Source organism: Acinonyx jubatus, chromosome C2, assembly GCF_027475565.1.
Source record: "Acinonyx jubatus isolate Ajub_Pintada_27869175 chromosome C2, VMU_Ajub_asm_v1.0, whole genome shotgun sequence".
NCBI lineage: Eukaryota > Metazoa > Chordata > Mammalia > Carnivora > Felidae > Acinonyx > Acinonyx jubatus.
Window position 1 is genome coordinate 81755816 of NC_069384.1, and position 20032 is coordinate 81775847.

Here is a 20032-nt window from a genome sequence, read left to right on the forward strand (position 1 = left end):
CATATCCCTTCTCCAGAGGGAGTAGGCCATAAAGCAGGGAGGCAGTGAGCTTAATTGAATTCATATTTAATAATTACAGGCACCGTGCCCCCCCCTTCCCCCTGCCCAGGCAGCAGCAGGGGTGGTGCAGGGGCTGGGGCATATGCCCCCAGCAGCGAGGACGGCAGTCCCATGAGTGATTTTCAGAAAATAAAAAAGGACCCCAGGGGCAGGCGGTGGTGCCCCCCCCCAAGACACACCAAATTTCAAGACTTTATATATAATATATCTCTGTGCCCCAGGGGGAGGAGAGGGACACCTGGCAGCATCCTGGAGGGGGGCCCCAGGCAGCCCCACGCCATCCTGCCTCTTCAGCCATTTTATTAGCTCAGACACATCGCACTACAGGCACCCACTGCCACCGCCGCTGCTGCCGCCCCCCCTGCAGTCCGGGCGGCTGGCCGGGTCATCCGAGTGTCCATGGGGCTCCAAGTCCCCGGCCCCACCCGCCCTCAGTTGTGGTCAGACTCCTCCTCCTCCGCTTCACGAAGCCACTTGAAGAAGGCTGTGACAGATTTAAGGGCTACGCCCTTGCCCTGTTGCTCAGCGGGGTCCTTGCTACTCTCCCAGCTGTAGAAGGCATCCTCTTTCACCACGTCCTCGTCATACAGCGCATCAAAGAACATCCGAAGCAGGTCTGCAAGCAGGCAGGACAGCAGTTAAGGAGTGATGCCCACAACCACCCAACCCACTCCCAAGCTCCACTGTTAAAAATCAAGGCCCTGACCCATCATCCTGACATTTGTGTGTCTGACCATTGATTAGAGTGACTAGGTAGGTCTCTAACAAGGTGTTAATCTTACTTTACGATCTAAGACTGCTGCACGCACAGGAACAAATCACAGCAGAACCTTACAAACCTGCCTTACCTTGGCAGCTTCTCCATTCATGATCTATTTAATGAGGAAAACTATATACAGAATTGGTACTCCTAAATTTGGGAATCACAAAAGTCCCAGATATATCACTCACCAAAGTCAAGGGTTTATAACCTGGAACATTCACTGGCCACCATTACAGATTCTGACAAACTGGATCCCCATTTCCCCTTATTTTCCATACATCTGAACATACACATCCTCTCTAGCCTTGACATTTTTACGTGTGCCACATCCTTTGCCAGGATCATCTTTCTCTTGTCACCTTCCTAATGAATTCTTTTAGGTTCAACTCCAGCACCCCTTCCTCTGACCCTCTTTCTCCCCAACCTGGCTTCTAGTGAAGCCCTCCCTAGCGCTTGTCCTATCAGGCCTGAACACAACCTGTCCCATTCCCTATACTGTACTGTCAATCTTTCCAAAAGCAAATGGAGGCCAAGTAGTGAAACATTTCTTCTGAATAAAGAAATAAAGCATAGGTTCTAGAGTCCAGGCCTGGGTGAAACGCTGACAGCCATCTATGAGAAGCTGCAAACCAGGATGTTCCTCAGGGCGCACACACCCTCAAATCCACAACCACCACCCGTGGACAGCCCCCCAGCCCCATCCTATGGCAGCAGAGCATTCGTCCCAAACTTGTGCTCCAAATCCGGTGCATCCCACCCTGGGGACCCTACACAATCAATTATCCACTCTGCCCTGTATCTTCAAACCCAAGTTTCTCCCATCTAAACACAAAAGGCCTCCATCACAACCACAATCTCTTACAGTCAAACAAAAGATTTTTGTCTTTGGACGAGACATTAAACACTTTGTCTACGCTTGCTGTTTTCCTTTTTTCCTATCTCACTCAAGTATTCCTCAGTCCTTTCCAATCCAGAGTGTCCCCTGCTCTACTAAATACTGTTTATGCCAGAGCGGCCTCCATGTTTTTATACTCCAAAGGCCCTAAACCGTCAGCTCTGCTCCTATGGAACTCTCAAGCAGCATCTAGCATTACTGACCACTTCCCCCTCTTAAAATTACTTTGTCCTTTGTTCACAGGGCCCTGTCCTCCTCTGGTCCCTCCCTGTGGGTCCTCTACTTCCTCAAGGCTCTACCCCATATTCTCATTGCTCTCCCTTGGGCAATCCCATATCCTCTGAGGACTTGCACATGTGTTGCCCTGTGTCAGCTTCTCACAGATCAGCCACCCTGACCTCTTCCTCTCCAAATGAATTCCCATACTCAACTGTCTACCTGACATCTCTGATCACCCCCACCCAGGGACCACAAACCCAATTATGACCAAAATCAACTTGACCCAGTGTTCCCAACCCCCAGACTGTACGGTATACCACACTATCACCTCACTCAAAGCATCCTGAGAGTCATACATTAACTTAACCTGTCTCATCACCTCTTCCCCCTTAGGCCAGTGTTATGTCTTAACTGTAGTTACACCCCTCCCAGCTTCACTGCCACCAGCAACACAACCCACTCCTAATTTGCTGCTCTTGCCATGTTCACACTTAACCCATTCCAAACCATTCTTCCTACCAAAGGCCCAGATGAGCTAAAAACTAAAATCTCACAAAGCCTTTTCCTGTCCTTAGGCTGAAGGCCAAAACTTGTCCCACGGCTTAGACAGCCCTGCATGACCTAGCCCACATCCATCTCTCCAGCCCCATCTTGCCTCACATACGGCTGGCTGCTGTGCTCGCCCACACTGGCCTTTCTTGAACAGTTCTGTTACTTTGTATCAAGTACTTTCTGCCTCAGGGTCTTCCTTTACACACACAGTTCCTTCAAATCTTCCCCTCCAACTGGTCATTTAGCTACCATTTGTCACTTCCCACTCATTATCCTTTAGGTGTCCCCAGAGAGTACCCCACAGGACCCATCTTCCAACACTCATCACCACTGTGTTACTCTATGCCAACACAGAACTGTACTGGACTTTATCACTGCCAATGTCCCAGTGCTCTGGCACATACCTATCTGCTGAATGCATAATCTCAGGCATATTAACCTAAGCCTCAGTCTCCCAGTAAGAAAAAGGGGATAACAGCATCAGCCTTAAACAGTAGTTATGAAGATTAAATAAGGCAAAAAAAGAAAATCATCTCAACCCCATGCCAGGACGCCAGAGCACTCAGTATTTAGAAACCGTTATCACTTTTCACCTCCATGCTCCTGGCACAGAACAGTAGTCAAGTAATCTTCACGATGAGTCTAACTTCTTCCATTTGTAGGCAAAGAAATAAGCAGTGCAGGGGGAAGGAATCAATCACCAGGGCATTTTGCTCTACTATGACCAGCCCCCTTTCTTGGGTTGAGACCCTTTGCAATTACTGCCTCCTGTTCTCTGGCAGCTCCTCCACCCCACCCCTGCAGCCCGGCTCTTACTGGCGGGCTGTTCTAAGGTCACTACAAGGGCCTGGAGGGCGTAGAGCGCTTGCAACTCCTTCTGTTCATCACATAAGTATTTCTGTAGCAGTTTCGCTCGAGCTTTCAGCACCGCGACATCCACTCGGAGGGGCGTCTCAACTACAGGAAGACAGACGGGGTTAAGCAGAACAATGCACCCTCAGCCTGGTCCAGTCCACAACTAGGAGGCAAAGACCAAAACCTTCCTCCCTCCATCTGCTGGGCCCACCCTTGCCCCTCCATCTCCCTGGCTCCTCTTACAGATAATTGCAGAATAGCAGACAGCTGTCATGAGGGCCCGAACTAGTGTGTTGGATGCTACCTGCTGCTCACTCAGGTTGGCCTGTGCAGAAGAGAAACAAATGGCCTATATGTTCTGAATTCTGTCCCTACCCGCACATCAAAAACTGCCTCTCCTGTATGCCTCTCTCCCAATATCCAGGAGACACATACCTCTATCCAGTCAAACACCCGTTGGTTACTGCTGCCCTCCTTCAGCAGCTTCTCCAACTGTTTGCTCAGCTCCTCAGAGGAGAGCATCCTCTGGCCGGGGGCTTCAGACTCCTCGCCCAAGGTATACTCCACCTTCTACAAATGAAAAGACCCAAATAGGAGGTAAGTATACCATGTGAGTCATTGAGGGAAGAGGGAGACGAATGGCCAGTCCCAAATGCTAGAATTAACCTAACTCCAGCCGCAAACCTGTTCAGCGACAAACGCACTGACGTCCTGGCCTTCAGGTAGAAATTCTTTCCAGCTGAGTCCAGCTTCTCGCCACAGCATCCCCACCTTTTTGGGACCCTAGAAAATGTAAGACCAATTCAGTAACCCTCTCTCCCTCTAAGACATAGTTCCACGAATGTCATCTAGCAAATATTTACTGAAAGCCCATTAGGTGCCTAAGGGTTCAAATTGTTACAGAGATACCAACAGGCACAGTCTCTCCATGCCTACAGACTGGTACTACCACCCAAAGACACAAGAACTCATCTACCACAGTGCTAGGAAACTGAGGCGGGGGGTAGGGTGCGGTGGGGAGAATAGCCTAACAGCCTCTATGAAAGACATCAATTAGCTTTCACAAGACCGCCTTTACTGAAAAAGGTAAACAACCAAATCCAAACACCTCATCCCAGACTTCTACATTCCTTGATGTTTCTTTTTCTAAAATTGCTTAGTTTTCCATTATTCCAACTTACCAAACGCTCATGGGACAGGACAACTTCTAACAAATATGCCTTTTTAGTTATTAAGTCCAGAAAATTTTAGATACAGATCTATCCCTCCCACAGCCCCCAAGGCAAATCAGAAATCCTCACATAAACAATAGTCTGAACCCATTTTCTGTTAGGGAACAAGGCATTCTGAAGACGTTACTCTTAAAATAACCGACACTCAAAATGATGACATTAATCCTAAATAAGACGATTATACTTCACGAATTTTAAAGATACTCATTCCAACACCGCTAAAATTGAATTGCCTCCAACACCACTAAAATTGAACTGCCTCACAGTTGATATATTACATTTAAACAAATGACCATAAGTTTTTTTCTTTATTAACAGTGCATGAATAACACATCCTATAACCTAATACACCAGATTTAATGAACGCGGTAGTTCAAAGTACTTTTCTCTCTTTTTAAACACAAACTACCCTGCTACACATTTCTACCCAAAAGGATTAATAGGACGCTGAAAGAGCAAGTCCTTTCCACTAAAGTCTCATTTGTCCAGGTCCCAGGGGAGCTAGACTTTTTGTGTGTGTGTGTGTGTGTGTTTATTTATTTTTGAGAGAAAGAGAGTGCGAGCAGGAGGCGGGGCAGAGAGAGGAGACACAGAACCCAAAGCAGGCTCCAGGCTCTGAGCCATCAGCACAGAGCCTGAGCAGGGCTCAAACTCACAAACCGTGAGGTCATGACCTGAGCCAAAGTTGAAGTCGAAAGCTTAATTGACTGAGCCACCCAGGCGCCCTGGGAAGCTAAACTCTTAAAAGTGCCCTTCCCAGCTCTCACTACCAGAGTACCCTGCCCAACTTGCCTTTCCCATCTCTCCACTATGACATTTTATAGTCACCACTTAACTTTCACAAAGCAGTCCCAGCGCCCTTCTGGAAAGGCTTTCTGTCATGAACATTACCAACCTCACAGTACTCAAGACACTCCATTTTGACTATTTTATTTCACACTTTACTTAACGCTGTTTTTATTAAGCTGTCATTTCTTACTTTTCTCTTCCAGCTGGTTTTCTATGTTTTATTCACGGTGGTATCTCCAGTGCCTAGTATGTGATTAGTAAATGTTTTTAAAGAATGCTAGCTTAACCGGGGCGCCTGGGTGGCTCAGTTGGTTGGGCAACTGACCTCAGCTCAAGCCATGATCTCACGGTTCAGTTCGTGAGTTCGAGCCCCACGTTAGGCTCTGTGCTGACAGCTCAGAGCCTGGAGCCTGCTTCAGATTCTGTGTCTCCATCTCACTCTGCCCCGCCCCTGCTCACACTCTGTCTCTCTCTCAAAGATAAACAAACATTAAAAGAAAAAAAAAAGGGGCGCCTGGGTGGCGCAGTCAGTTAAGCGTCCAGCTTCAGCCAGGTCACGATCTCGCGGACCATGAGTTCGAGCCCCGCGTCAGGCTCTGGGCTGATGACTCGGAGCCTGGAGCCTGTTTCCGATTCTGTGTCTCCCTCTCTCTCTGCCCCTCCCCCGTTCATGCTCTGTCTCTCTCTGTCCCAAAAATAAATAAAAATGTTGAAAAAAAAAATTTAATAAAAAAAAAAGAAAAAAAAAAGAATGCTAGCTGAACAAATCAATCAATCAATCAATCAATCAAGGGCTTCGGGTCTTAGATTCCCATTCTCCTCCAGCCTTGGCGAGAACTCAACAGGAACTGGTCAGTGCCAGTCTCAACATTTCCTCTCCTAGGTACCAACACACAACTACCATCACCATTAACCCCATCCCACCAAAGGACCATGAGGTTTCAGGGTCACAGCAAGGAGCCAAAACCGGATGGTGGGAAGGGAAGTCCTGACACATCACCCCCAAAAGGCTCTCACTCACCATGCTTTTACATAGAAGCCCCAGGATCTCCAGCAACAGAGAAGCAGCTTTGCCCATGGGTCTCAGAGGTTTTGTAATCTCCCTACAAGAAAATTACAGGGAGTGTTGATAGCCTCCAAAGCCCTCTCGACACACTACCCCATCCCTCCCTAAACCCAGGCATCAAACTTGCCATACATCCCTCCTTTCCCCTCCCCAACTCTGTCTTTACCTCTCTTGAATCCCACTCAAGGGGCTTACCTGAACAGTTCCCCCATAGGTACTCCACCTTCCTGCAGAATGGGCGTTATGAGTTCTGCTAGGTAGAGCCACACATGGGGGATGTCAATTTCCATGTCTTCAGCCAATTCTAGGATTTCATACAAACTGCAGATGAAATGAATTCAAAGTCAGGGCCTTCTAGGAAAGACCAGCCAGACCTCTCACCCTCCATCTGGGGCATCACGGCATTGTTAAAGGATCAACTGTGGAGCCCCTGGGGAGCACTTCCTAGGCACGGGGCAATTATCTCAAGCTAAAGCCACACTCCAGTCCTTACATGGTACACCCCTATCCCTGCCAAAAGATCTGTTAACCAGGACAGTTGAGGAACTCCAAGGTTCCATGGGTCCTATAAAGGAGGGAAGTCTGTGGGTATGGAAAAATAGGAGGCCCTAAGAAGGCATACCCTTGGTAGTACTGAGCAGTGGAGAGGTGCCCGGCAAAGAGCAGCTGGTGCAGCAGCCGCCCCATATGCTCACGAGCGATAGTGCTGCGCTCCAGTGTTGACTCGATGCCATGCCGCACAAAGATGAAGAGCAGGGAGGGTGAGGCCAGCTCCTGTACGCACTGCACTGCCTCCTGCAGGTGTGCGGGGCAGGAGGGAGAGGGCAGTCACCGTCTGGTCCAGACCCCGTATTCCATGCCTATCCACACACGTCCTTCCCTGCCCACTCTGCTGTCACTCAGACCCCTCCCAATGCCTACCTTCATGTCATTGAGATGGAGATATTCTTCGATAATGGCTTTGGATTTCTTTTCCAGCTCTTCCTCAGAGAGTGCAGCCTTTGGGGGGCTCACCGGGGGCAGGGTGGCTTCTCGCTTCACTGAAAGGGAAAAAACAGATTGAGGACTTCAGTTCTAATTTTCCTAGAAAGAAGGGCCCAGAGCTCTGAAGACGGTCTGGGGACTGCCTAGTCCCAAACATACCCTTCCCTTCCTCTTCCAGCCCCTTACCAGCATCCCGCCCACGGTCCCGATCCTCCGTGAGGCTAGCTGCCTTGCGCAGTCCCTCAGGCTGGGAGGGCCGCTCTCTACTCCGTTCTTCCACTTCCTTGCTGAAGCTCCGCTTGGTGGCAGGTGTCCGAGAGCGATCGAGCCGGTCTCCACGCTCACTTCCCCGTTCGCTCCGCTCTAGGCGGTCTCCCCGGTCCCCGGCTTTCTCACCTCTTTCCCGGCTCAAGCTACTCCTGGAGAAAAAAGCAGGCACATCACGTCTCACCTATATGCCTAGCTGCTCTCTTGTATTAACTATCCAACATGCTGAGCAACTGCAGGGCCTAGTTCCTGGCGTCAGGAATGTGCCCCATCTAGCCAGAGGTTCTGAGCATTACAGGTGTGAGGATTCCTATAGCAACCACCAAAGTCCAATCACAGCACTCTCACAGCATAAAGAAGAAAAACATCCAGGAAACCTCACCTCTGTACCACACGTCTGCTATCTGTATTTTCTGTAGGTACTGCTTGTTGAAGGGCTGAGAAGCGGTTCAAGGTACTAGTAGCTGGACGAGCAGCTTCTGATGCTGGGGAGGCAAAAAGCCCGGATCAGAATCTCTTGCTACTGTCTTCCATTCTATCTCCTACTGTTTAGGACACTTGGTCCTAGTCCCGACAAGAACACAGTTTATTCCCCAGCCCCAAACATACGCCTCCCATTACTACCTAACCACTTGGTACCAAAAGCCTCCCTTATAGACAAGGCTCTGCCCTCAAGAGAGAATAGCCACCCAGCTCCTTACAACGGCCTCCATACCTGCATCAGAGGGCTTGGCTCCTGAGCCTCCACTGCTGCCCTTGCCCCAGCTCAATCGCCCACCAGGTGCAAAGAGCTGGTTGTTAGAATCAATGGAGCCGGGCTGAGGAAGGAAAGGGGAGTGGAGTCATGAGTCTAATCTGGCCAAAGCCCGCAGCCACAAGGTAGCAAATTGCCTAGACCAGGGGAAACTTTTCCTGTAAAAGGCCAAATAGTAAATATTTTAGGCTTTGTAGGCCATATAGTTTCTATTTCAACTACTCCACTCGGCCACTGTAGCACAAAAGCAGTCATGCACAATACTTCAGGGAAATGAGAATAGTTATATCCCAATAAAACCACGGATACTGAAATTTACATTTTGAATAATTTCATATTACATAATACCTGCTTTCTTTTTTTCAACCATTAAAAAAACACGAAGGCCATTTTTTAGCTGTGAAATGTAGAGAAGCAAGGAATGGGCCAGATTTGCTGGGAGTTTGCTGACACTGGCCCAGACGGATGTGAATACAACCCCGGCTAGAGCTGGCAGCCCTGTCACTAGCAATCTAACTAGATAGTCTAAGAGGGAAAATTCAGCCGTCGCCTTCCCAACCTCAGAAAATGAGGGGACGGAGATCCAAACCTATGCTCAATGTCTGTTTGATCCCTCTTCACCCTCCCATGACCACCACCCCTCCCTCCAATACACACACCCCTACCTTCGTGATCTTGGTGAGCCGTGAGGTGTCGATAGGGCGGCTGCCCTTGCTGATGGGGACTGTGTTCCAGCCACCATCATCCACAAGTGGGAGGCCTCGGCCTGGGACAAAGAAGAGGGCATATTGCAATAATGAGTAACTCCTAGCCGCCATATCACCTGGGGCCAGCCCAGCCTCCCTTCCTCAGATCCTCAGTTCCATCACATGGTCTCAGTGGCCCAGACACGTGGCACTAACAAGAAGTCATCAACGGAAAGCTTAACCCCTTACTCTACCCCCTCCTTAATCTGAGCCTCAAACTCACTAATAGGTGGGCCTGGAGGGCCACCCCGACGCTTGTCGCTGCCCTTGGCCATTAGCTGCTGCACTTTTACATGTTCCCAGTGCTCCTCCATCTCAGCCTCCTTGTGGATCTGGTCAATGGTCTTGGGACCCTGGTCCCCACGACGTGGCACCCAATTGCTCTGTGGGTAGAGAAGGCCAGTCACAAAGTAATTACATCAGATGGCCAGACAAAGCCGTGCTGGGAACTGGGGACTGTGGGGTACAGGAAGCAGACCAGCAGTGGAGAGGAGCGGACACACACCCGTCGCAGATCCAGCACGTCTTGCAGCATAAAGCGGATTCGGGATGAAGTCTTCTTTTCCTTAATGATTTTTTCCATCTGGTTGAAATACTGATCCATCCGGGGCTAGGAAGAAGCAAAGGCATCAGGTCAGGAACTTGTAATACCTCACCTCCAACTGTAGGCCTGGCCCCTCCTCAGACCTTCAGCTCCATCATTGTGGCTCAGTGGCCCACACATGACAGCCCAACAAGGGGTCTGTTGTCCCTTCCACATCCCAGGACCCCTACCTTGGCTTTTTCAAAGTCCAGATCTTTGCCAATGGTAGTGAGCAGACGACAAAGGCATTCAAGAGACTCTTCATCATGGTTCTTAAGTAGTTTAACCACACAGTCATGCATTATTGCCTCCGTTAACATCTTCAGCTTAAACAACTCCCCAATAAACTTGATATTCCCTAAAGAGCGCCGCCGGGCTATGTCTCGAGCCTCTTCCAACTCTTCCTTCAGGCGCCCTCGTTCTTCTGCCTGTCAGTTATAGGATAGAAATCCATCAAAAAGGTACCCAGCCACTGGGCTAAAACGTCTCTCCTCCACTGCATTTGGATTCCTAAACGTAGCAGCAACTACTATTGCCTCAAGGCAGAAAAACCTCCAAAACACCATGAACCCCCACCCCTCCCTTATTCCCACCCCCAATTCTATACCAGAGTAGCAACCGGATGGACAGTGGGTTGGTGGGTTTTCTCTCACCGTAGCAGCTTCATCCATTTCTTTTTGCTTCTTCTCAAAAACCTCATCATCATCTTTGTCTTTCTCAAACTCCTTCTGACATCGATTCAACAACAGTTTTCGGAAGTTCACAGTCACTGTTGGCTTTTCTGTAGTGGGCACTTTCAGCTGTATGTCAAAGAGAATGTCACATTTACACTGGTCCCAAGTGGGAAGGCCCTCCAAGAGTCTTTAACTACCTAACCCAGGAAGACCTCTGGTCCCCAATCTGCCTCCTTCTGGCTGCCATCAACGGCACAGGCTGGAAGAGAACCAAGAAGCTGGACTCAAGGAGTCTCAGGAAGAGAAGTAGGGAACTAGACCACAAGGTTTAGTAACAGTGGAAACTAACCGCCATGAGGCAGCGGCACATGTTGGCATAGGCCACAGAGAAGTTGGGCTCTGAAATGGCCTTCTCGAAGATGAGGTCAATGACCCCTTTGAGGCGTTCCTCAGTGTCGATGGCCAGCTGTGTCACCTGCTTCATCAACTGCTGGAACATCTGGGGTGTCAGCTTATTCAGTATGGAGCGCACCCTGCGGAACAGGTCCTGGCAGAGGGGACAGAGAAGACACAGGATCCAGTGAGGTTCTCAGAAGAACAGAGGTCGCTGGGAGGAACAGTAGAGGGTGGTAGGGACTCAGGTAGACACTAGTGATAAGAATGTCAGAAACAGGAGCAGCTGGGTGGCTCAGTCAGTTAGGCATCTGACTCTTGATTTCAGCTCAGGTCTGATCTCACAGTTCATGAGACAGAGCTCCACGTCGAGCTCTCCACTTTCCATGAGGAGCCTGCTTGGGATTCTCTCGGTCTCCCTTTCTCTCTGCCCCTCCCCATATGCACATGCACTCTCCCTCTCTCTCTCAAGACAGATAAACATTTAAACAAACAAACAAACAAAAGAACAGAAACAGAGAGGGCAAAGTTGACTCAGAGGGCAGACCCCGAAAAGAAAAATTGGAGACCAAAAACAGCACTTGTCAGTACCTGGGTTTTGCTGCCATCAGCATCCTCTTCCCCTCGATCCTTATCAGCAGCTGTCCGCTTGCTGCTGGGTTTCCAGGCTTTCTCTGCTTTGTTCAACTTTATATCTTCAGTCATTAACACCGTGGCAATGATCTTGCGTGGTTCCTTTCGGGGGCCCTGCTGAGAGCGCCGGGGTCCCAGACCAGCCTGCTAAGCAAGGGGCAAGAACAAGTGAAGACACAGAGCCAATCAGCACAACCTGTGACACTGCCACCACGCATCTCCAGGGCAGTTTTCTCCCCATCTCTCAACAAGACAAGGGAGCCATCCCCCAAACCCCCTTGACCATCTGTCCCTCTAGCCAGTCCCACTCACCGGCCCTCGGGGCAGCTCCCCACCTGGCCCACCCCTTGGGGGCCCACGGTTGCTAAGGGCTGGTCGGCCAAGGTTGGCAAAGGAAGGAGTGAAGTCTGGGCCGCAATTTATGCCTTGAAGTCTAGCGGGGTCCAGTGGCCGTAGTGGTGTTTTATTGGCCTGTGAAGAGGATGCAGAAGGCATGAGAAACAGTTACAGCTCTTGACTACTCTCTCAGGACCTCAGGCACCTCCCCCAGCAAGCCCTCCAGCCCAAACTGACCCTCCCCCTCAAGCCTACCAACCTTATCCAACACCACATCGCTGATATGGGGCAATCCCTCTGGCTTCTGCATACTGGCAAAGATGAACTGAAAGCCAAGCAGGAACTCACGGTCATAACGCTTTTTCTCCTCAAGGTTTAGAGGCTTCCACTGATCTACGAGGAAGACAAGATGAACCAATCATATACACTGGTCTCCTGGGGGCCTGGCAAGAATATACAACCCTTCTCAACTTTTCCCTCAGCATACCTGACTTATACTCATACTTCTGCTCCCCTGGCTGGATGTTCTCAGCATTGTGAATTTTGTCTTCCTTTGAGTCCCAGGTCTCATCTGCTTCCTCAGGCCGGGGGGGCACACTGCTGCCCTCAGGCTCCAGACCAGGGCTGGTGCCTACAGGAGGCTGATTTTCCACCTCTGGTACTCCTGGGCTCACCTGTAACCACAGGACACCCCATTTTGGTTACAGTATGATCACTGTTCCATACCCACACTCTGCCCTCTCCCCTCCGTTACTTTCTGCTCCCTTACCTCCTTGAAGGCATCTAGAAGGTCTCCTACAGCCTCCTTCTTATTGAGCTCCTTAATTTTCCGTCTCCTCTTTGGCACAGACACTGCCACTATTTATTTAAGGGGAAAAAAGTGGGAATAACTTCTATGGGGAACAAAAGTGGGAATAATTGGGGAAATAAAAAGCAGCTACTGTATAGTATTTCCTCTTTCCAACATACCCACTGTGGACTTAAAATTCCTTAATCTCGGAATTTTAGCTCTTAGGGTCCATGACAAGGCTTCTATGACCCAGACACAGTGGCACAAATGAGAGGTCATCAATAAAGAGAAAAAAAAAAAAAAAACACACTTTTCAGTCCGCCCCACTTCTACCATCCCATCACACCTTACCTTGGGTGGCTGCTGCTGCCTCCAAATTCTGAGGCAGGTGGGCTGCAACAGGGGTGCTCTCTTGGGGAAGAAGTTCCTCTCCTCCTTTCTCACCCTCAGCATCTCCTGTTTCTCCTTCTTCTTCATCTTCTTCCTCTTCCTCCATTTCCTCCTCCTGGGTGGGGGAAGCAGCTGGAGGAGCCATAGCTGGAGTGGCAGAGAGGACGGCGGGGGGAGCCACTGATGCTGTAACCTCCTTGGCCTGCTCCTGTGGCTCACTGACTGGGCTTAAGTCCACAGCTGGTGGCGAGGGGGCTCCGTTGAGCAGTTCCTCAGGTTGGGCAGTTGGAGCAATGGGCACGGGGGATTCAGAAGGACAAGCTGGCGGAGGGAGAGGAGCAATCTCTGGGCTCGACTCAACCTCTGGTTCCAGATCCTCAGATGAGACCATGCCGTTAGGTTCAGGCAGAATTTCCACTTTGTGAGATGCAAGGGGGGTGGGAACCTGGAGAGGACTGGAAGAGAACTCAGATTCTGGAATCGGTTTGCTAAGTGTCACTTCTACTTCCAGTATGGGTTCGGCGAGGGGAGTGGGTTCTGGAGAGAGGCAATATGGCTCCCTAGTTTCACGGGGCATGGGGGTGGATTCTTCTACAGACATCTGGATCATCCCCGTTGTCACAGTGTCCCCAGGAATGGAGAGGACTGCAAGATTAGGCTCAGACCCCGGTTCCAAGATTGGGGGTGGTGATGGGGTCGGACAAGGTGACGAAGGCTGGGATTCTGAAGGGCTGTGCTCTGGGCCAGGCAGCCCCGGCCGGCTCCCAATGACTGCTCCCTGGGACCGGTCATCTGCACCACAAAAAAGACAAGTAATTAAAAGCAGGTCTTCAGTGCTGTTGTTCCTCCTCCTCCCAGCTAAGACATTCCCGGCCTAAATCACCCCCGCAATCTTCTCCTATCTAAGCCTTTTCCCTTCTCACCTAAAATCTGATCCACCCGCAAAATCCCACTACCTAAACCCTAAGTCATTCTTCCCTGGCACCCAGGTCAAGTCACTCCACCTCCTCAGCATTTGAAACTGTCACACTCCTTTTCACCATAAAAGCTCTGCCCCACCTGCTTACCTACCTGGCCGGACAACAACAGCAACCTGGGGTGTCTCCCCATTAGCTTGAGGCTCCAGACCGCCTCCCGTCTGCAAGACACAAAGAGTTACCAAGTTTGCCCTGAAGAGGCCCACAACCCTTCTCTACTAGAGCCATTTCTACTTTAAGTCTGCCTAAAAATCCAGGAAAACAGGAAAACAAATCCCTTAGTTGGAAAAAAAGATCAAAGGACTTGAGAGTCCAGGTCAGAACAGCCATCGTAGCCAGGGCCTCACTCAAAGAGCAGACAGTACCTGGGGAGGGGTGGGTGTGGAGGCGGTGCGGGCCCCAGACATGATCTCCTCTGTGATATCCTTCCCTCCTTGGTTTGGATCTCGAATTCGGATCTGGGGAAAGAAAGCTCCGGGATGAGTGGGAAGCAAGGGGAGCCCACCTTTCCACCCTGCCCCACTCCTAAGACTCCACACCAACCCCCCACTCCCCACTGGGAAGCGGGTGGGTGAGTGCCAGAAACCCCATGAGTTCTACTGTCAACCCATCCAGCTCATCTTGTATTCCCTGCCCTGGCCCCCACCCCTAAGAGACCCTTGACCTCACAGAGCAATCTCGTACATCACAATGCCCCTCCCTCCCTCATCCCTACCCCACCAGCAGTCCCCAAGTCAACTGGCTGCACACCCTAGAGCCCAGGACCCCCATCTAGCACCCATCCGGCTCACTTGTGGCTAGTCTGCCTGATCTCTGGGGGCAGGGCCCAGATCCAGTGGGTGGAGCCAGGGTGACTCAGCGGCTTCCCCAGCCCTGGCACCCTATTCTGGGCACCACGCCCAGGGCTTGAGGATTGAGCAGAGGCGGAGGCCTCAAGAGCTTCCAGGACTGGGAGGTGGGGGGTGGGGCCACAGAAAACAAACCATTTCCAAGACAAGCCACCAGAAACCCAAAACCGAACGTTGATCTTATAGACCCCAGAACCTTGGTCTCTCAGGAACTCCTGCACTAGCCACTTCAGTTCTTCCCATGAGCTGCTTCTACACTGAAGTCTTAGTACCTTATACTTTACAGAGAACCTGAGCATTTCAGATCCGCATTCTCTAACCGCTCCCGGCTGAAGATCTCCTTCCTCAACTTTCTGCTCCCTGACCCACAATATGTCTGACCTTGATTCTCCCTTTCCCAGATGTCCCAGAGCCCCTTGCTGCTACTCACGGTCTTCCGCTCCCTCTTGGGAGCAATCTGGGGTGGCTGGTTCATCAAAACTGGGGCGGGGGCCACACCAGTGGGAAACTGCTGCACACCCTGGGCTGGGTAGTAGGCGCCAGCTTGGGAGGGGGGATGGGCGAAGGGGGATGGAAGGGACACAGAAAGGAAGAATGGTGGCAGTGTCAGGGCCCAACCATGTACAAATGCCTGCTTGAACACCTCCCATCCCCAGAACCTCTCATCACCCACAGCCGGCCCCTCGCCCTGCCCCACCCACCTCCCCAAGGGAGTTAGGTGTCTATCAAAGCTGGGGAACCAGTCTGAACTGCGTTTACAAGAATTCCTGACACTGACACACACCTTATAGGCGCACACTCCTCCCCCTCCACACCAGCTACCACTACCAGGAACTTCTGTTTCTCTTCTACCCTATAAGATATAATGTATGCCTCAGACCCCCAGCAACACACACACACATGTATTCTGAGGGAGCAGCAACTACTTAACCTGAAACAGAATCAGGTCTTTGGCTGGGAATGAGAAAAACAGATTTGCCAACCCTGTCCCACTCAACCTGAGTCCAGTTCCAATCTCCAGCCCTTTACTAAGGGGCAAGGAAACAAAGAGTAACATTATGAACCAGGCCCAGGAAGTGGAAAAATTAATTCCTTAAAGCAATGGTCTCCAAAATGGGATGCATTCTTTAATCTCATCCATGATATCCACTTGTTTGTTTTTGACAAACAACATGTTATTTGTTTAAATGATGCATATGTATAAACAAACAAAACACACATATTAGAGGTACACACTCAAAATATTTCCTGAGATGATCAGAAAATTTTGGAAACAACTGCGATAAAAAAGACTAATCCTTTCCTAGAGTGTAAGTGAAAAACAGCTACAAAATCCTCTCAAATCCACATTACATGGGCTCCCACCAACCACAGAACAAGTGTCACAGGAAATGTTTACTAACAGGCCCTCAAACTTGTGCATGACCCTATATTCTTTGACCTGAGAAGGACTCCTAACTCTCAGCAATAGGATAAAACACTACCTGCCCCTCACCCAACAAGTTACATATTAAGCACCAATCCCTACTTAACCCTATCATTTTTAGACCAAGGAATGAGCCTAGGAAGGGTCTAGGAATTTATAGGTGAGTTTAGATGCTCCGTGGGACTCACTCTCAACCTGACTCCTTCCCCTGCTTACCATAAGTTCCAAACTCTGTAGGGCTTGCACCCGGATAGAAGCTTGGGGCTCCTGGCTGTACAGGATACTGCTGTGTCGGGACAACATATGTGGAACGCCCCTGGTGGGGAAGGGGGAGGAGGGGAGAGCAGTTGAGGGAGCTATGAGTACCATATCAAACTACAAAGAGAACGTAGGGCAAGACAGGACAGGTCAACTATGGGCAATGACCAAAACGAAGTCCCACCTCTGGAAAAGAGATGGGACAGGAGGGTCAGGGTAGGGGAGGTGGGGGTTTGGGTTTAAGGTTCCATGGCTTCCAGTCCCCAAGCCTCCAACCTCACCTGTCCAGGGATGTAGTAGGCCCCTTGGGAGGCTGAGTAGGAAATCTGGGAAGGGATCATCATTACTTGGGATCCAGCAGGGTAGACATGAGCAGCTGGGCCAGGGCGGGCGGGGGCTGCACTCTGCACTCGGGAGGCTGCACTGCTCGGGGGCTGGGCCCGGCTAGGGTAGAAGTGCTGTCAAGAGCGAGGAAGGCAGTTGGCATTGGGAAAGGAAGGAAGTGGACAGCAAAATGGCCACTCCACAATGTCTCTACTCTGGAGAGAAATACTGGGGGCTTTGGAGCACAGGGACCAATCCTAACTCACTTGACCAACTAATGATTAAGTGGCCTCTTGTACTCACACATACTCTCCACATTCAGGTATACACTTTGCACTCCATGAATATACTCCCTCACTGCCGTGCATACTCACGTCACTTCCACCAGGCTACCCTCTGCAGAGGCTTCCTAACACCCAGATGCATCATGCCTAAGTGAAGCCCTTTTGGGCAACATACTCCCCAGCATGCATTGCTCCACCCTAAGGTACTGAGAAACTAACCACTAACATGCAACAGTCTCCCAGTTCCCAGATATGCACTCTGCAAGACTTAGCCTCTAACATGCATCGGTCAGTCTCAGACTGAGGACCTTAACAGCAAACATGTCCCCACCCTGAAGACCCCCAGTCCCTGTATCTAGTCCTCGACTAGGGCGGAGGATAATGGTGAGACTATGAGAGGGTCCAGGATTAGCAAAGGGGTATTACCTGCAGAGACCTGAATCCTCCCTGAGAGCACATGGGGACAGGAAAGAAGAGAATTATCTCCAAGGTGATGAGGGGGAAAAATGAAGGAAGTAGGACAAGAATGCTGCCACTTAGTGAGAAAGAATTTAGGGAACAGAGAAAGGCAAGAACCAGCTGGAGTGTTTACTTTGCCATAGTCCAAAGAGAAAGAAGGGAAGGGAAATGGAGCAACCACAACCTCCCAGTAAAAGAAGGAAATAGCAAAGAAAACAGGAGTTGGCAGCGGGGCCCAAAGCACTGCTCCCAATTCTCAAGGCACCAGGACCCCTACTAATGCCACCCCATAGACTACATACTCCCCAAGGGGCCAGCCACCGTAAGTAATCAACAGCACAAAGTGCAGAGACACATGAAAGAACACAGAGCAACTATCAGGAAATTGGGGCAGATACAGGGTCTCCACAGTTTCCATGCGAGGCCCAAACTGGCCTAAGGTTTCCATGGCTCCCACCCAGGCACCCTACTCCCCTCCCCACAGCCCCTCACCTGGCGGGGCTGAGAAGGCGTGTTCATTTGTGTCGCTTGTGGCGTACTGAACACCACCGGTGCTGTCTGCCCCGGGGGAAACGCTGGCTGAAGGGGGGAGACCAGAGTTCAGCAAGAGGGGAAACCCGGGTGGGGCAGAAACCCAAGCTGGTAAAGTAAGGGGAGCAGACCTGTGGCAAGAGCTTTAGCAGTCCACATGCCCCCTCTTCCCCATGACAGCCCCTGGGAACAGCCCAGGGGCCCTGTCTCAATTTGGCAGCAGGAAGCTGCACTTTGCCCTGACACAGATGGGGGTGGGAAAATCCAGAGGTTGGAACCTGTTCCTGACCAGCTGCCTGGTCTCCCCCACCCCCACCCCAGTCTCTGCTAATTCCTCCCTAATTACCTGTGGGAGTCCAGGGGATGGGGCAGGTGGGGGGCCTGTGGGCTGTGGAGCTTTGTTCATTTCATTTGGTGCCACATCAGGGTCCCCCCAGCACCTGTTGGGAAAGAGTGGAGCTCGGAAAGGAGAAGGGACCCAAGCTTAAGGCAAATGGAGTGGGGGGAGGGGGTGAAGCAAGGGCCGGGTTCCACACCGAGTCCCGGAGGCGCCAAGGGGTTGAAAGAGCAGAAAAGATCCAGCTTATGTCCCCACCAACACGTTGTCAAACCAGCATCACCTCCAACCACCCCCCTGATCTGCTGAAACAGCCCCCTCACTCACCCCCTCGGTTAAGAATAAGTCCACGGTGCGGCCTACAGGTTCTGGGCATCCGAGGGCCTGGGGTTGGGAGGTGAGGGGTATCAACCTGGCTCCGCGGGGCCCAAGACCAACCAGACCGGAAATTCCAGGTCTCGCTGGCACCAGGCTCCCGGATCACAAATGGAGCTAGCAGCTTCGGCCGTGGTGTCCCCACCCCCCACCTGGGGACACCGGGTTCGGGGCCAGGCCCAGGGGCACACAAGGCACGCCTGCTGCGGGTGGCCGCAGGGGCACCCGCACGGGGCCAGACGCGAGGCCTGCCGCCGCCCAGGAGTGGAGACCAGGAAGGGCGGGAGTCGGGCCGTAAAAGGCCAGGCGGGCGGCGGCCGAAGAGGAGCCGGTTTCTAGTAAGTGAGGGTCGGCCCGGAGGGCGGGCGGGGCCGGGGGCTCCTCCCTGCCCGCCGCTGCCGCCTCCCTCCCCTGCGCCCTCCCTGCGCAGCGCCGGCCAGTGCCAAAGAACAACGTGTCACTTCCCGGCGGCCGGGCCGCAAAGGGGGGAGGGGGCGGCGGGCCGGGAGCCGCGGTGCCTGCGCCCGCGGGGCCCCCTCGGGTCAGACCGAGGTGGCACTTCGCGGCCGGCGAACCCGGCGCCCTCCCAGCCAGCGGGGACCGCATATTCCGGCCCTGCGCTCCCCCACCCCCACCCAGCAGCCAGGCCGGGCCAGGCCGGGCACACGTGGGCCAGGGATCGGGCCCTGGCGGGCCGGGGCCCGGGCTTGGGCCGCGGGGCCAGGGCGCCGGGGCGGCGGCGCAGGGTGGCCGGTCCCGGCCCGGATGGCGGCGGATGCGGGGGGAGGGGGTGGGGGGGCCGGGTCGGGCCCGGACATGGCGGCTTTACCTTCAGTCTCCTTCAGTCCGCGCGGCCGAGCCCCACGCAGCCGCACAGACGTAGTCCACAACCATTTCCGGCTCCCCGCACAGATCCCGCTCGGCGGCCACCGCTTCTCCGCAGGCGCAGCCGGCGCCCCCACGTGACCGGCGCAGAGGGAGGAGCTACGCCCGGCGCCGCGGAGCACAGAAGATTTGCCCCGCCTGGTCATGTGACAGTCACTGCCCGCCCCCGTGTCCCCTCCCGAACTTTGGAACTTCCAGACTGACCCCCATCTGCGTCTCCGTTCCGCGGTTCTTTAGTTCATTCATACTTAGAGCATTTATTGAGTGCATACTAAGTACGAGGCGAAGTGCTGGCCAGGGGCTGAGAGTAGCGAAATTCATTAAAGACTCAGTCCTGCCTAAATAAA

The 20032-nt window shown here is 52.1% G+C and overlaps 1 protein-coding gene and 3 non-coding genes across 10 annotated transcripts; all 4 read right to left on the minus strand.

The window, feature by feature from the left end:
- Positions 1 to 50: 50 nt before the first annotated feature.
- On the minus strand, positions 51 to 19770 carry EIF4G1 (eukaryotic translation initiation factor 4 gamma 1). Of its 7 annotated transcripts, none has more exons than XM_027061281.2 (34): positions 19630 to 19770; positions 18753 to 18809; positions 18435 to 18528; positions 18050 to 18136; positions 17525 to 17545; positions 16772 to 16948; positions 16449 to 16548; positions 15237 to 15349; positions 14324 to 14416; positions 14053 to 14119; positions 12943 to 13773; positions 12571 to 12659; positions 12289 to 12475; positions 12061 to 12194; positions 11778 to 11936; positions 11424 to 11609; positions 10789 to 10986; positions 10419 to 10565; positions 9957 to 10193; positions 9688 to 9792; positions 9406 to 9565; positions 9102 to 9202; positions 8398 to 8500; positions 8065 to 8167; positions 7602 to 7834; positions 7353 to 7471; positions 7054 to 7226; positions 6627 to 6752; positions 6387 to 6468; positions 4029 to 4127; positions 3780 to 3914; positions 3588 to 3669; positions 3306 to 3446; positions 51 to 676 (listed from the first exon to the last, which is right to left on the minus strand). In XM_027061281.2, the coding sequence occupies exons 3-34, from the start codon at positions 18492 to 18494 to the stop codon at positions 492 to 494; spliced, it is 4833 nt and encodes a 1610-aa protein (XP_026917082.1). In that variant the 5' UTR covers positions 18495 to 18528; positions 18753 to 18809; positions 19630 to 19770; the 3' UTR covers positions 51 to 491. The 7 variants fall into 7 exon arrangements, with proteins under 7 accessions (XP_026917082.1, XP_026917080.1, XP_026917084.1 ...); XM_027061279.2 differs by having other exon boundaries at positions 11424 to 11612; XM_027061283.2 differs by lacking the exon at positions 17525 to 17545.
- LOC113600031 (small nucleolar RNA SNORD66) lies at positions 9281 to 9356 on the minus strand. The gene has a single exon (XR_003421010.1). It is a non-coding gene; the product is annotated as a small nucleolar RNA SNORD66 (small nucleolar RNA).
- Positions 9860 to 9923, minus strand: LOC113600033 (small nucleolar RNA SNORD66). The gene has a single exon (XR_003421012.1). It is a non-coding gene; the product is annotated as a small nucleolar RNA SNORD66 (small nucleolar RNA).
- On the minus strand, positions 12804 to 12878 carry LOC113600032 (small nucleolar RNA SNORD66). The gene has a single exon (XR_003421011.1). It is a non-coding gene; the product is annotated as a small nucleolar RNA SNORD66 (small nucleolar RNA).
- Positions 19771 to 20032: the final 262 nt, after the last annotated feature.

What these genes read in the sequence shown, in the direction of transcription:
- EIF4G1 (XM_027061279.2), bottom strand. Translation starts at nt 18,494, where the DNA reads ATGAACAAAGCTCCACAGCCCACAGGCCCCCCACCTGCCCCATCCCCT. An exon ending in GGGAGCTGCCCCGAGGGCCG is followed by an intron (nt 11,613 to 11,777) that starts GTGAGTGGGACT and finishes CCCCTTGCTTAG; the next exon opens with CAGGCTGGTCTGGGACCCCG. An exon ending in GGACCGTGGGCGGGATGCTG is followed by an intron (nt 7,472 to 7,601) that starts GTAAGGGGCTGG and finishes TTTCCCTTTCAG; the next exon opens with TGAAGCGAGAAGCCACCCTG.